A 16,363-nucleotide genomic window follows, 5' to 3' on the forward strand; every position below is an offset into this window, starting at 1 on the left:
ACCATCTTTGGCAGATATCACAGCTTGCTTATGCTTTTTGTAGCCAGCTAGGACTCTTTCTGTTGCTTTTTTAGAAACTGTCACGCCTCTAGTTAAGTCAAGTCAAGTCAAATTTATTTGTATAGCGCTTTTTACAACTGTTGTCGTCACAAAGCAGCTTTACATAATTATTACTTAATAAAGAACAGAGACAGAGAAGAAAGAAGAAATAACATGAAGCGTCAAAGACCCCCGTGAGCAAGCCAACGGCGACAGTGGCAAGGAAAAACTCCCTCAGAGCTGGAGGAAGAAACCTTGGGAGGAACCAAGACTCACAAGGGGGACCCATCCTCCTCTGGCCAGACTGTTTTAAACATTAATGATAAAAATTACCAAACCAGGTACAACAGAAAGTTAATAGTTGTGATATTAATAGTGTCAGACAGGCACGAGTCCATCTAGGTTTCAGCACGGCCACCAAACAGGCAGCAGCGGCTGGCGGGTGAGCCATGGGTGGTGGCGGGTTGGGGGGGGACCCGCTGGCTGGACTGGTAGGTGGCAGCTGGTTAGATGCAGGTAGAGGGGACCTCAGCGGGCAATCTTCCTGCAGATCGGGCTGGGTGGCCATTTACTCGGGGAAGGTAAAGAGAGAGAAGTTAGTTCTAAGAGGAATTTTATGGAGTGCAGAGAATGTTGATCATCAGCATCTGGGTATGTCTGATGACTCCGGCAGGTCTGATTATCACAGCATAATTAAAAGGAGAGAGCCAGAAGGTAACACGGACACGGGCGTACCCTGAGAACACCACCTGCTCCACCGTCAACAAACCTGAGTGATCGCGTGTAAGCAGCGAGACGACAGCTCCAGCATCTCAGAGTACTACAATTCCCTGGGTCCGCGAACCCCTGGACCTGCAGCCCTTATCTAAGAAACATTAATTACCAAAAGCTAAACTAAACATATAAGTTTTCAGTTTAGATTTAAAGATTGAGACTGTGTCTGAGTCCCGAACATTATCTGGAAGGTTATTCCAGAGCTGGGGGGCTTTATAGGAAAAGGCTCTTCCCCCTGCTGAGGTTTTCAGAATTTTGGGAACGCGTAAGAGGCCAGCACCCTGAGATCTAAGTAGTCTTGATGGTTCGTAATATACTATAAGATCCTGCAGGTACTCAGGAGCGAGGCCATGTAGGGCTTTATATGTTAATAAAAGAATTTTGTATTCAATACGGAATTTAACTGGGAGCCAATGAAGTGCTGATAGAACTGGACTGATATGGTCAAATTTTCTAGTTTTAGTAAGGACCCTGGCTGCAGCATTTTGCACCAGCTGAAGTTTATTGAGGTTCCTGCTGGAACAACCTGACAGTAACGCATTACAGTAATCTAGCCTTGAGGTAATAAAAGCATGTACTAGCTTTTCTGCGTCTTGTAGTGATAAGGAGTTTCTTAGTTTGGAGATGTTCCTAAGCTGCATAAAGGCTGTTCTACTAATATTAGCTATATGTTGCTCAAATGATAAATCTGAGTCGAATGTGACGCCAAGATTTTTAGCTGCTAAACCAGGAATGATGGGAGAATCTGCCAAGTCTAACATTAAGTCTGATAGTTTATTTCTAGAGTCTTTTGGACCTAAAAGGAGAACTTCGGTTTTGTCACTGTTAAGGAGAAGGAAGTTATGTGACATCCAGAGTTTTATATCCTTTACACAGTCCTCCATTTTCTGTAGTCTAAATTTATCGTCAGGTTTGGCTGATATATAGAGCTGTGTGTCATCTGCATAGAAGTGGAAATTAACGCCATGTCTGCTTATAACTGAGCCCAGTGGTAACATGTATAATGTAAATAATAGTGGTCCTAAAATTGAGCCTTGCGGAACTCCATATCTTACTTCTGCGTAGTTTGAAGATAAATCATTTATCTTTACAAATTGGAAGCGTCCCGTTAGATATGATTGGAACCATGATAGGGCTGTCCCTGTGATTCCAACCATTTTCTCTAATCTTTCTAGTAATATAGAATGATCTATTGTATCAAAGGCTGCACTAAGGTCTAGTAGGACTAATAAAGATACGTAGCCTTGATCAGAGGCAAGAAGGAGATCATTCGTAATCTTCACTAGGGCTGTCTCTGTGCTGTGATTGAGTCTAAATCCAGACTGGAATTTCTCATACATGTCATTTTTACTCAGGTATAAGCAGAGTTGTTGGGCCACAGCTTTTTCTAATATCTTAGATACGAATGTTAAGTTTGAGATGGGTCTATAATTAGATAATACGCTAGGATCAAGATTTGGTTTTTTGATTAAAGGTTTTATAACTGCTATTTTAAGGGTTTGGGGTACATGCCCAAGGCTAAGGGATGAATTTACAATTGTTAAAAGAGGTCCGATTATAATTGGGAGAATTTCTTTTAGCAATTTAGAGGGAAGTTAAGTTCTGCAACAGTCTTGAGCTGTGGTACTGCACAGCCTGTTTAAGATCAACCCATGGATTTTCAACAGTCCATGGGGGGACATTCAAAATGCCACTGATCCTGAGTTACGGGATCGGACTGGGACATCCAATCTTCTGGCAGGTCTTTGCTGTTATATGTCCGATTACTTTGTCTTTCTGTTCAGCGTATTATTCTGTTTTATTTGAGAGTTTTCTGGACCTTCCACATATTGCTCTGACTTCTCTAGCAGAAACTAGAATATGAGACCAAGTCTTTTAAATGTTTGTAGTGCACTGAAAAATCTGCACTCGTTGAAACACTATAGTCATTCTGTAACATGCCTGTCCAAAGCTGTCTGGCATTATGGGTATGGGCCAGCATAGCTTGTGTTTAGGAATTACTGGCACTGTTTTTCGCTTTGCTTGCCCGGTTTCGTGGCAAAGAGTCAGAATGTGCCATACATGCAAGTGAGACATACTGTACTGACATCTCTTACTTTTAGTTTGCTCCACAACAGCATCATTTGCCTATATTTTTCAGGCATTTGTTTCTGGCTGGATCGTTAGTTAGCATTATATATAGCACTCTGTATGGCTGGATTAACAGACTTAGCTCAGCTTATTCCCAAAGTAGATATAGCTTCTATCTTGTGCCGTGCTCTCATATGACTGTTACTTATCTGGAGGCAACAGATGTTCTTTTTCAGTTGTGCAATGTTTTGGTGCTCCAGGACATGGTGAGCTGCCATGTGTAAAGAGTATTCATGGAGTTGAAATTTTCTGGTACTTGTTTCTTACCTTGGTCACCATCGTTTTTTTGTTTGTTTGTTTGTTTGGTTGGTTGGTTGGTTGGCTTTGTTTCCCTTTCTTTTTAAACAATTATTTAAGCTGTTTCTGTCTCTGTCTGGACTCGTGTGCTTGCTGTGAGCTAACAACACGAAGGGAAACAAGTAATTAACCCCCATAGAAATATTTCAGAACACAGTAATAGCTTTATCAGAAGTCATTAAGTGTTTGGTAGCACTGCGCTGTGAGCATTCTGAGCAGATAGAAAGGAAGTAAATACACAGCAAAAGTAGTTGCCAGAACACCAAGGAATAACAAAGTATGGTGTGTACTTGAATGCAACTTCATTTGTGCCATATTTGTATTAAAATATAATACGGAAATGCTTTGTAGAAAAACAACAAAACATTTTGGACACTTTGGACCTTTTGGGAGAGAAAGAGAGCGGGTGCTCCTATGCAAAGAACACTAGTAGAGTGATGTGTGGAAATGTGAATAGTTACTGTAGTCATTAGTAGCATTAGTTAACATTACATTAACATTCTCATAAACAGGCTAGCAGAAATTAGCATTGTTGTTATATATGGTATACAGAAATATATATGCAGGTGACTACTATTACGTCTCATTTAGGATGCATTACAAGACTTCATTACTATCTCATTAAAACATAACATTATGAGATTTGTTCCATTAAAGGGCTTCTCAAGCAGTTTAGTAGTGTGCATGTCCACGTTAGGTATATAAAATGAATCATCATGTGAAAATGAATCTGCACATTCTATGTGCTACTGGGTTTTCTATCAGTGTATATACAAAACACAGTGCTGCCTATATTGTTGGATGCACTGCAGCAAAGAAACTTATAATGGGTATAATTGCTTATAATGGGTTTGCTTCATCAGAGCAGCACTAAAAAGCAACTGAAGTATGAATTCTACTCTTATTTATGAGTCTTCATGCTCAGTATGGTAGTTTGTGACCTAAATACAGTAGACATTTCTCATTTTTGTTAGATTGCATTCGTTGCATTTTAAATAAATATGATGACAGCATTAAGAAATCGATTTGTTAGAAGAGAACAGTACACAGGCAGGAGTTCTCCCAGCATCCCAACAGGGTAAATGAATGTAACTGAGGGTTGATGTTGACTCAGCAGCAACAGATTTACCCTATACAGTCATCAGACACGCAACACCTACGCTCCTCTCTATTATAGGCTACATATGTTTATATTTACACATACTTGTACATATCCTGTATCACCTTTTAAATATAAGCGCTGCCTAAAACCGTCGCTTAGGGCCTGCACCGGAGGTGCCTTTGAAAGGTTTTCATCAGTCTCCATGTCTGAAATGCTCGTTCCCAATCTCACCTTCTTCACCCCTTCAACTCCTCCGCACCGGTCCCATCTTTCAGTCCGCTTTGATCCTACACTCCGCCTGGTCTCCCTACCTACCCCCCCCTACCATCTCCCTTCGTCGTGCTGAAATTGGTTTGATGTAGGACAGTGCTGCCTGCACAGAAGGATGAGCATGCAGCCAGCCTCGCTCTGACTCTGGGAGATTCATGTTTTATTTACCTCAGCTCTGAGACAGCACTCCAGCCCTGCCACTGCAGTGACAAATGTACCACACTGTCTCTCTTTCACTCTCTCGCGCGCGTGCTCTCCTGTGAACCGTTAGCAAAAATGCTAATATTCTCTTATACGCTACAGTCTTCATGCTCGAGCTCCTGTTGGAAGCGAAATGGCTGAGAATGTATTGATGTCTCTTTGCCTCCTGACTGGAGAAGATAATATAACTACCTGCAGCGCAAGCAGGGCACTCCTAAGGGGTGTGTGTGTGTGTGTGTGTGTGTGTGTGTGTGTGTTGGGGGGGGGGGTGGGGGTTGATATGTGGAGGGGGCATAGTCATCATTATTGGACTCCTAATATCACTCCTTATGCAATTTTACATATGTGACACATATGTGTGGTTAGCCATGGTAATTTTATTGTAATTGTAATGCATTGCCAACCTTGTTGAGACATGATGTGGGTATATAGAGAGGAAGGCAAACTGACCAGTCTATTCTCTCCCCATACACACATGTATGGTTGGACTATTGGGAAGGAAATAAGAAAGGTTTGGCGTTCACTACATTGTGTTGATTTTGCAGTGTAATAAGGTACAAATGAGCTGGACTCAAAACTAGGCACTGGCAGCAAATTTGTTACCATGCTAATGTTGGCTCAAGTCATAGTTGTAGCTCTATCTATCAAAATCCAGTGTTGTAGCATTTACAACAGTTATCCTGCAAGACGACCCAGGCGGCACAACCACTAATCAAAACCAAAGGATGTTATGGTTTGGACACTGGTGGGCTGGTCACCAGCTGGGTGAGCAGCTAAACCAGTACAGACCAGTGTTTTTTAGCAGGTTTGCTAAGAGGTTTCATAGATATATCTTTTAAATAGAATTTGTCTCATTTCTGTATGACTCTCAAAACAATGGTTACTGCTAAAATCAGAAGCAGTAGAACAGGTGTTTTTGACTGGGCATTAGATGTTAATTTGTACAGAATCAGAATATTATAATAAATATAAAACAACATTAACATATTGCTTTATCTCCATTTTTGCAGTTTTGCACATTTTCACATAATTTGAACGTGACTTTACATGGAGTCATAATTTGGTAAATAATGAATGGACCAGTAAGAATTCTCCAAAATACCTTGGAATACAATTGTTTTACATTGACCTCAAACGAAAATGAAGAGAAAAGTTGCAATTTTGAAGATGGCAAAATCTGTACATATCAGGAACCAAAATTTGTCTTTCAGACTAGCTTATTATGATATTTTTTCAGAATAAGAAATTATTACATGTTGTTGTATTTATGTATACACAGTAAAAATACATTTACATAGTAGTTTGCATAATACTAATTATTCATTATTATTATTAATTATTAACAAACATTTATTGTTACAATACATGTTTATAAGCAAAGATAAATAGTTTTTAGGTGCATACAACTTAGTACTGTATGTCTACTCAGTCCTACACAGATCTGTTGAAAAACAGTAGATCAGAGATGTGTGTAAATCACAATGACATAAGCCTACGACTACTAGAACTTTTTTAGTGTCAAAGGCTGTCAAAGAACATTAGTCAGATCCTTTTTTATCCTGTTTTCAGATAACCAGTTAAGTATATATACTTAATATACAGCTTTATCACAATGAAGTGCATGTAGCATATATTTTCTTGCTTATGAATTATATATTTTAAAGATATTGTAAATATTAAATATATAAGAGGCCAGTTTTACTAACGTTGTTATTAGCGTGAATAGTTCTGGAGACAGGAAGATTGCAACATCTTCGTAGTTATACAGTGTTAGACAGATAAAGCATTTTTTACATATTGAACATGCCATTTATCTGTGGTGTAACATATCCTTAACAAGTATAAATATTTATATAAAAAAGGAAAGATTCCATCCACGTAATATTGACAATCTGTGAAATATACATTCTGATAAAGGTAATGAGAAGCTGGTCCATGCATTTATAACCTCAAGGCTGGACTATGGCAACACCCTCTCGGCTGGATGCTTGTGTAAATTGTTCAATTGGTTGAGAATGCAACAGCTTGTGGGCTCACCAGATTTGAGACACTGGCTGCCTTTTAAATTTTGCATCCATTGTAAAATATTTTTAGCATGTAGCCTAAGCTCTCAACGACTTGGCCCCACAGTGCCTTAGTGATCTCATTAAGCCTAGAAGCCATCATATAAACAAACACTTTGCTCACAAGGTACCGGCCTGCTGTTTATTTCTGTTTCTCAAATTAGAAAAAACTAAAAAAAAAAATCAGCGGTTGGAGATTTATTCCAAGAGGAACTTTAACTTTAAACAACCTCCTTTTTACAGTTTGAGTTTCAGACACACTTTTAATCTTCAAATGAGATAAGACATCTCCTAACACAGGCTTTTGGTTGACCCCTCATTAGATGTAGGTCTTTTATATTAAAAAAATGTGTGATCTGATAATACTGTTAGCATTTCCACAGACTCTGTCTCTACTCACAAAGGCTAAAAATTCAAGGACAACTAATATTTTTTTAATGAATTTTATTATTTCATAAATAAGGCTCTCTACATATTGGTCTGTCAAGTTGTCGTTGGTGTTGAGATTTTATTTATTTAGATTATTTTCTTTTTTTTTATTGTTCTTATTTTTTTTTTTAGTTTAGCCACTAACTAGAGATGATAAAAAGCTATGTTACTGCTTTTTTTTTTTTTACAAAAATATAGTATTTACACATTTGTCCAAATATTTACATTCTGCCATGCATCCAGTTTTTACAAAGCAGTTGGTGAATGGCCCACACTGAAACTGAATGTAACTGGAGTGTTTTTGTTTGTGGCTATGCAGATATCCGGGGGATCCAGGACTTCCTGGATAAGTCATCCCAGCAGGGCATGGACGTGTCCCTGCAAAAGGTGGAGTCCAACATTAACATGATGATCACCGGAATGTTCCGCACCATGAGGGTGGAGGAGTTACACCGCTACAGGGACACACTGCGCAGAGCCGTTCTCTTCATGAGCCCTGCCAGTGCCAAGGCCTTCATTACAGAGGTGAAATACACAAACACCTACTGACACTACTATCATGTATGGACACTACTGCTCAAAAGGCTGGAATTGCTGTTTTCAATCAAATTAAATGCCTTTTAAAATTAGATTTTGACTGTGAAGATATGTTATGGCTCATAACATTTTAACAAGTTAAGTGAATAGCAGTGGAGTCAATAACTATTGGTAATCTGGTTACAGTGGTACCCATCAAGGGGTTGGATATACATATTGGGCAGCAAGTGAACAGTAGGTTCTTAAAGTTGAAGTTGAAGATGTGTTGAAAGACTCGCATCTCTAAGACGGCAGGTCTTGTTGCATGTTCCTAGAATGCAGTGGTTATTAGCTACCAAAAGTGCTCCCAGAAAGGTTAAAGTTTAAGGTTAATGGTGGCTATGTCTTAAAGGGGTCCATGCTTAAATGGCTCAAAGCTGTTTTTGTGGCATGAGGGGCTCCTACACAATATGAGGCAGTTGCTTTTAAAGTTATAGCTGGTTGCTATATATGTACATCTGTATATCTGTACAGTCATTTGTAAGATGAGCATCCAGATTGTCTCTCTTTAGGAAAGTGGTGATCAAATCTTAAAACACATAATTTGAGCATCTTGTAAGCTAGTAAACTACAAAAAGTATATTATTATTAGAGATGGACCGATTGATGATATGGTGGGGCTGGATGTCACATCAGTGTCTCCAGATATCTAGGGCTTTTGCAGCTTTCGCTGTGAGAGCCATTGAATTCTTGTACAGAACTGCACTTTGGAACTCAGACTGTATTCTGTCTTCAGTGGCCTATGCTAGCTCTTCTGTGTTCTGATACTGTACTGTACTCACTGTACTGGGCTGAGCGATGTACTCTTGTGGTATTCGGTTAATGCTGTTAAAATTCTTAACTCTGCCTTCTCCACGAGGCACATTACTTTTACACATTAATATCTGAGTTTAAGGGCAGATATGGTGCCGGACTGGCGACATTCAGCTGATTGTCTATTGCATATTTGGTGCTGAAAATCAGTCAGTGACGATACATAAAACTGTACTGACTACAATTATTTATTTGACAAGCGATTCCAAACTTTTGAACGGCAATAAACAAATATTCCCACACAGTGCGTTCCACAAAGACACAGTTTCAATTTCAAAACACTGTTATAACACTGTGTGTTAGCTCCCTTGGACTGTATCAAGCAGGGTTCCACACTCTCCACACATCATATAATGTAGAATTTGGAGGATTTCAAAGTTACAAAGGTGTTTTTTTAAGCTTGCATACTCATTGATGGATCTGTGACATTATTAGATTGCACAATATTTCTATTTGCTGCTTTGTGAGTTTTGCTAACTGAAGCTCGTTGTTCACTGGAATAAGCAAGTCAGTCATTTTAATTGAAACATGTCTCGCCTATGTTCTGATTGCCAATATATGTAAAGAAGCCATTTAATGGTTTTCCTTTCTGTGATAACTCTCGCCGGGAATTAAACCATGAAGCATTGCTTAATCTCACATGCTATTCTCATTCCCCTTTAATTAAAAATCTCCTGTGAAAAGCAATCAAAATCCAATTCTGCCACCGAGCTGAATAAGAGGCGACTGTCGATGGTGGATGGGGCTCCCACGGGCTGCGGTAATGACTCCATGGCCTGAGGTCTCTCCATGATGAACGAAAGGTTGACTGGAGAAAGCCTGCGCTTTGAGCTTTTTCTTCTTTCTTTCGGGAAAAAGGTTAAACCGAGGCTTTGTTGTCTTTCTTAATTGCCCCAGTGCTTAATTACAATGAGAACGCTTCGCGACAGTGTGTTTTCGCGCGTTGGTGAAGCCCTTATGGCACGGAGCTCCTCATCCTTACACCGAGAGGGTTTATGGAGAGAGAGCATGTTGCGCTGTTTGTAAACACCGCATTATGCGCTAAACACGTGATGAATGCGAGAGTGACATTTGCGGTCTCGTTGTTGCCCCTTGACTGTGCGCTGTGGATACCGTCTGGGTTCCACTGCCACAGCGGGGAGGGCTATTAAACATCTGTTAACTCCACAAGCTAGCACCCGTTCATTCCTCAGTCTGCCATTGCCATTTCAGTCTGAGTGGGAATATTCACATAAAACTCGCTTCATGTGCCTATTTTGGCTTATTTAAACCCCCTCTGCTTGGCGAGGCTGGTTTTATGGGTAATGAGGGACACTCTCTGTAAAGCTCGTGTCAGGAGCTGCTGGAACAGTTCCATAGCTGCCCAGGAATAGCCCTGAACCTGCTGTAGACCATGGTAAATGTGTGTAATGCGTGTTTGCCCATACTGTACTGTTTGAGTTGAGGCATTACTGCTCATTACTGTTCTTCAAAGTCTGTTGTTGGTTCAGTGTGTATAGTCAAAGCTGCTAGGGCTGTCACAGAGATTATTCTAATTGGGGCCTAGCTTGTGGACAGGCTTTTTAGACTCAGTTTCAGGCAGCATCCTCAACTTCACATACTGTGAGTGCTTCTACATGCAGGGGTCAGCGGTGAGTAAGACAATAGAGTAGTAACAATCTGGGTAATGTAGTCTAATTACAGAGTAGATGTTTTTGTCTTGATTCAGCATTGTTTTATTGTTGTTGTTTTTTCGCTATCTGGTGTCAACCAAAGGAGAATAGGTTCCCCTTTGGAGTCTTGGTTCTTCTCGAGCTCTTGGAAAACAGGAAATTCCAATTAGTCCATAAATAATCACAGTAATCTGATTAGAATGAGTACATGTTTAATCGTGTAATAAGAGCTATATGACATTTCTGTAGTAATTTACCCAACACATGTAGTGAGCATGCTTTATTTAGATGGACAAGGAAACTTATTTCTGGTGTATTTTACTTTACAAAAAAATCCTTTTGTTTAGGGACAATTTCCTATGATTAAATAAAAAAAGCACAATTTCGTTATCAAGCACAATTTCGCATTTGCTGTACCCCATCCAGAGTCATTGTGCATCTGTGTAGTAATATGTTGTTGCCCACAAACTTCCTGTGCACAGAACATGAGGAATATGTCTCTTATTTTCTTTCAATCACCATCTGCCTTTGTGAAGGACTGAATCACCTCTAGAGAGACAGGAGTTCTACATTACATTTCCTGGAAACTGTACAGAAGCTAAAAGCGAGGGCATGGTGATCAGATTCTGTGTGAAGTGTCTAGCAGAACAAACAATTAACCTTTTTAACCACACCATATTATTATTATTTTATTATTATATATTTTTTATTATTATTATTCTAATAATAATTTGTCTATTTATATTTTTAGTAGTAGTAGTCACAACGATACAAAAACACTAGTACCACCCAACCGACCACATGGGGTACCACAGCAGCCACATTAGGAACACCCACGCAACCACCTGTGACACCATAGTGACCACTGAGCAACCTCCTAGCAGCTACCTAACAACCCTATAGCAACCACAAAGCAGCCATACAGCAACCACATATCCATCACTTACATTGCATTGCAATCACCTATCAACATGAAATACCATTGCCGCTCCTTAGCAGAAACACTTCCCCCTAGTGACCACGTAGCAACAGCCTAGCAACTCACTGGAAGTGGGACTTAAGCTGAGTATCTATTATATGAAATCTTTAGGAAATGCACATTTTTAGTTTGAACGTTTGTAGCTTAAAATAATATATCTGTCTAAGTGTGGCTTCTGTCTGTGTGTATTTGAGACAATGCTAGCATGGTGCCAAAAAAAGGATGGTTGGCCATTTCCTACCTGCCTGGTTTCAGTAAGCAACAACATAGTGCAGCTCAGAAGCATAGCAAGGGATTTTTACTAACATTTTGTGAAGCTTGACCATAGCTCAAACCAGTTTCTATGAACAAATACCTTTTAGGTTAATTTCCTGGGCCTCCAGACCACCAGAGGCCTCCCTCTGTTACCAGTTTATGATGCCCTTTGTGCTTAATGACGATAAATCAGGATGACATTAAAAGTGGAGCTCATAACAGGCATTGCACTTCTGGAGAAAGGGAGTTCTTTTCAGCTGGAACATTATAAGCTACATGTGATTGATAATATCTCAGGCCTGTCTGAATGAACTGGCTGAAATAGCGATAGCAGACTGCAGATGCTAAAATCACTCACGAGTGCTGCTGGTGCAGTCACATTGGGGCCCAAAGCATTTTAGGCGGCTCATTGCAGCCGGGGCCCTTCAGCTCTTTATTGGACCTCTTATATCGCTTCACATATGATTACACCCATGACTCATTGGTAACTGCAGAACAGGAACCTAATAATGTGCATCAACCATTAGCCTACATTAGAACATCCCCAGCGTTACACCCAAACCTTCCAGTCCTTCTTTCTAATATACCTACTGTATATTCCTGTTTTCATGTGTAGCTTGGAGGGAACTCTTTCCATCATAATTGTAAATCATCCCGATCTGTTTGTGTAAAAATAAGGGATGCCACAGAAGAACCACTTTTGGTTCCAGTGTGAAGAACCTTTAAAAGTCTCATTTAAAGGCCACATTTGTATGCAAATTAAATGCTTCTTCTATGGCATCGCTCAAAGAACCTTTCATAGCACCTTGTATTTTTAGTGTGTAGCTTTGGGTGTTGCCAAAAGTGGCTGCTGTGGTACCCCATGTGGTCGGTTGGGTGTTACTAGCGTTTTTATATCATTGTGACATAAAAAGGGTGCACAAGCTTCCTTGAAAAAAAGTCAGATAACAAAAATCACCCAAACCTTCTTTTCAAGGGTAGGTATAGTTCCGTTTTTACAAGGGGACTCCTTGTTCCTTGCTGATCGATGGATTAGGTTGATAAGACTAACTTTGGTTTGTTAAACTACCTTACAAAACCTGTCTATGGAAATAATTAGATTTTCTGGATACATCATCACTGTAAATCAATCCAAACAATTGTATAATAAAGAAATAAGCTAATACTATTTGAGATTAAAGAGAAGTTGTAAATAGCTGTTGAGTATTCTTAGGGGTGAGAATCTGAAGGCACCTGACAATTTAATTCTATTGCGATTCAGAGGGCATGGTGTTCAACAACCTAATGCGGAAGCAAATCCTCAGTAGTGAAAGTTGTAAGAGCATTTAGAATTTGCTATGCTCTTTCCGAGTTGTCTGGAAGCTTTAACACATCTTGATTGATGGTCCTTTGTTTGGCACACAAACAAAAAAAATGCCTGTTTGGAGTTGCTGCCAACCAGAGCCAGAGTGCTTCCATAGGCCAGCTTTTGATGCAAAGGGTGCTGGTTGGATTTCTTGCTCATCTGTATTATGACTCTGTCTGCACTTCCACACTTTCGCCTTTGCGTTCTGTCAACGCTACATTATCAATTAACAATGAACATTTTGACATTTGTGAATTGATTAAGAATCGCCCATGTCTTTATCAAGATGCATCTAAGAATCACATTGTTTAGATGAACTGTAAATAATTTCCTTATTTATTCTGGACTTGCTCTGTTGCTAATTTAGTGAATATACTATAGAAACACTGTGATCCAGTTGTGATGCCCTGGCCAGCTTGCATATGAATAACTGGACATGTTATGCCACAGTAATATTTATTAAAATCATGAGGAATGGACCTGAGAAAAAGAAATGGTCCAAAAATACTTTGAATAAAATACTTTTACAATGATGTTGTTTAGTTAGCAAGGCATCTCCTGTAAAGTTGCTATTTTATAGATTCTGAGTGACCATGATTCATCGTTAAATATGTACAGCGTCCTGTCTAAACTTAAAAAATACGGTTAGAAAGTAAAACACTTACCTCCTAAATTGTTTCAGTCCCCCTAAAGCATCCTTACAGCTAATATGAGGTGTGTATGGAGCTGAGACCTACACTAATACATACATGCAGTATATAGGTGGCCGGTGAAGTTTGTGAAACTCTCCTGCTGTTAAAGCTGCATTTTGGTTCTATCCAATGATATCAGCTGAAATGGTCAATAAAAATCTTATATTGGCCAGTGTTTATGGGCAGCATTTGCTTCGGCATATGATTGGCACACAGCAGCCCCGAGGCAAGTCTTAAAGAAGGTCAGCAGTGCAGTGAACAGACAGAAGACATGCCGGTGGGGGGGTGAGGGGTGGGAGTTTGTTGGTGGAGCAAGAGGTGAGAAGTCGGCTGTGGACCCAACTCTTGAAGCCGTCACTCACAGCACTGTGATGTGCGTGTAGTGGAGCAGCAGGGACAGATGTCCATCACGCCTCCGCTGACAAACTGACAGACGTGTGGAAGTCGGAGGAGAGTAATGATGCTCTTGAGTGTGCTGTGCGTGCGCTGTGTTTAGCTGCTAGGTGTGGCAGAAGGCCGGAGCCGAGTGTTGGTGTGGAGTGGCTGCGGTGCGCCAGTAATCTTTATACAGGTCTGGCAGGAAGTGTTTTAATAAAGCTGGTGTATCGTTCACTAGACCTCATTGATGTCCATTACTTGATGGCTACAAGCACGAACACACACTTATACTGTAGTACATTAATAACACTGAATTTTGAAGGCTATGTTCAAGATATTGACCCCATTCACATTCCAAATTGGTGTGATTATGCAGTGTGGACTTGCATGCAACTTTTTGATTGGACGCTTAGCAACAGACTTTTTTGTCCCGCAGGAAAGAATAGAGAGCAAACACCCAAACAACCACTCTGCAACACTCTGACACCATATGTACCGCCTAGCAACCACACTGCAACTCCAGGTCATATAGTGTATCTAGAAATCTAGTAACACCACATGAACCACTCAGCAATATGGTTGGTTGTCACAATGATGCTAATGATGCTAATGATGCACTAGTAACACCCAACCAAGCACATAGGACACCGCAACAACCACTTGGCAAATATCTCTGACACCATATATACTGTCTAGCAACCACCTAGCAACTTCATAGTAAATCCCTGGGATACCATAGTAACCACCTCACACCATAGCAACTGTCTAGCAACCACCTAGCAACTCCATAGTAAATCCGTGGGATACCATAGTAACCACCTCACACCATAGCAACTGCCTAGCAACCACCTAGAACCTCCATAGTGACCCACCCGGGAGGTGATAGCAAATATATATTTTATAGCAACACTATTGCAATGCATTGCAACCACCTGGCAACAACTTAGCAACTACTTACCACCATGTGGTTGTTTTTTAAATATTTTTATACAGGTCTGAATCTAGAGGTCTGGTAAAACCATAGCAACCATAAAGCAGTGTGGTTGGTTGTTAAATTGATGCTAATGAGGCTAATAATGCACTAGTAACAACCACAGGATTGGAAACAACCACATAGGGGCACCACAATAACTACTTGGCTAGATCTACTCTTGTGCTAGATCTACCTATTATGATGATGATGATGATGATGATGATTATTATTATTATTATTGTAATAATATATATATATATATATATATATATATATATATATATATATATATATATATATATAATACATTTTATATGATCCTAAAATGTATTATAACATATATACAATATATATTAGACTTTAGAGGTCAATTATTCTGAGATTTCTAAATGTTTAGGTTAGTAGTCCATTGTAGGTATGTTGATGATCATTATCCAGCTTTATGAACCATTTTTCCCCAGACGCTGTAATGTTTGCATCTAGAATTAGCTGGGCTTTAATTTAATCCATTCCTCCCTTACCAGTAACATTTTGCCTTGTGCCTCTGGCTGTGACACAAGCCCAAAACATGATCAGTCCTAACAGTTGGAGAGGTGTTCTTTTCATGAAATTCGGCATTGCATTTTTTTTCTCCAAATATACTGTACTTTGCTGATTGCAGCCAAACATTAGCTTATATAAATGTTACTTTGAAAAGCTCTGCTGCAGAATTTTGCAAGAAAGGTTTTCTTCTGATGACTCTTCCATGAAGATGCAGGTGTCACTGCAAAGTAAAACAGTACTGCATCACTCTAGAGTCTGCTGAATCTTCCTGGTGGTCTTTTGCAGTCAAAGGGAGGGGTTTTATGTGGATTTCTAGCATTTCCACAAAACTGCTTAGAGGAGCCCATAGCTGCCGATTGATAGCTGCTTGGGTTTGAGGAGAGAAATTTGATTTACCTGCCTTTCCTAACGATGACTCTGAACAACCCATAACCAAGCTATTTAAGGTCTGAGGCCTTGGTACAAGTTATCTGGCAAGCTTTTGAATGGTGTTTTCTTTCATTTTGTAAAGTAAAACTGTACAAAAATACACAAATAAAAAAATAATACAATAATCTTGAATGTGTCTTCAAGTATACAGAAAATGCATTAGGGAACCCTTGAAGTGGCCGAGATTAGGCTGCATTACTCTTGACTGGCATAATTAATGTTTGCTGCAATATTTGAGAGCCTGGACTCATGCGGACACCCAAAGAATGCCTTTGATTGGTGTCAGAATTCTTATAGCACACATTCAGTGATTGGCAAAACGCTCTTTTTAAAAAATCGACCCTTCTGCAGCATCAGTATTGCAGTAGCATTATCAGTCAGTGGTCATTTTAAGTGTAAACCTGGCCCACGGAACCATTGTCA

General features: G+C 39.7%; 1 protein-coding gene across 3 annotated transcripts in view; it reads left to right on the forward strand.

Annotated features, from left to right (window-relative positions):
- grid2 (glutamate receptor, ionotropic, delta 2) overlaps positions 1-16,363 on the forward strand; it is a 574,752-nt gene that overhangs the window by 318,161 nt on the left and 240,228 nt on the right. For all 3 annotated transcript variants that reach the window (XR_011979819.1, XM_072681911.1, XM_072681910.1), the window contains exon 4: positions 7,625-7,830. Coding sequence is in view for 2 of the 3 variants with exons in the window: in XM_072681911.1 (XP_072538012.1) it covers positions 7,625-7,830 (206 nt within the window). In the remaining variant the exon portion in view is untranslated. The remainder of the gene's footprint in view (positions 1-7,624; positions 7,831-16,363) is intronic.

This window comes from Salminus brasiliensis, chromosome 6 (genome assembly GCF_030463535.1).
Source record: "Salminus brasiliensis chromosome 6, fSalBra1.hap2, whole genome shotgun sequence".
In the NCBI taxonomy this organism is placed as follows: Eukaryota; Metazoa; Chordata; class Actinopteri; order Characiformes; family Bryconidae; genus Salminus; species Salminus brasiliensis.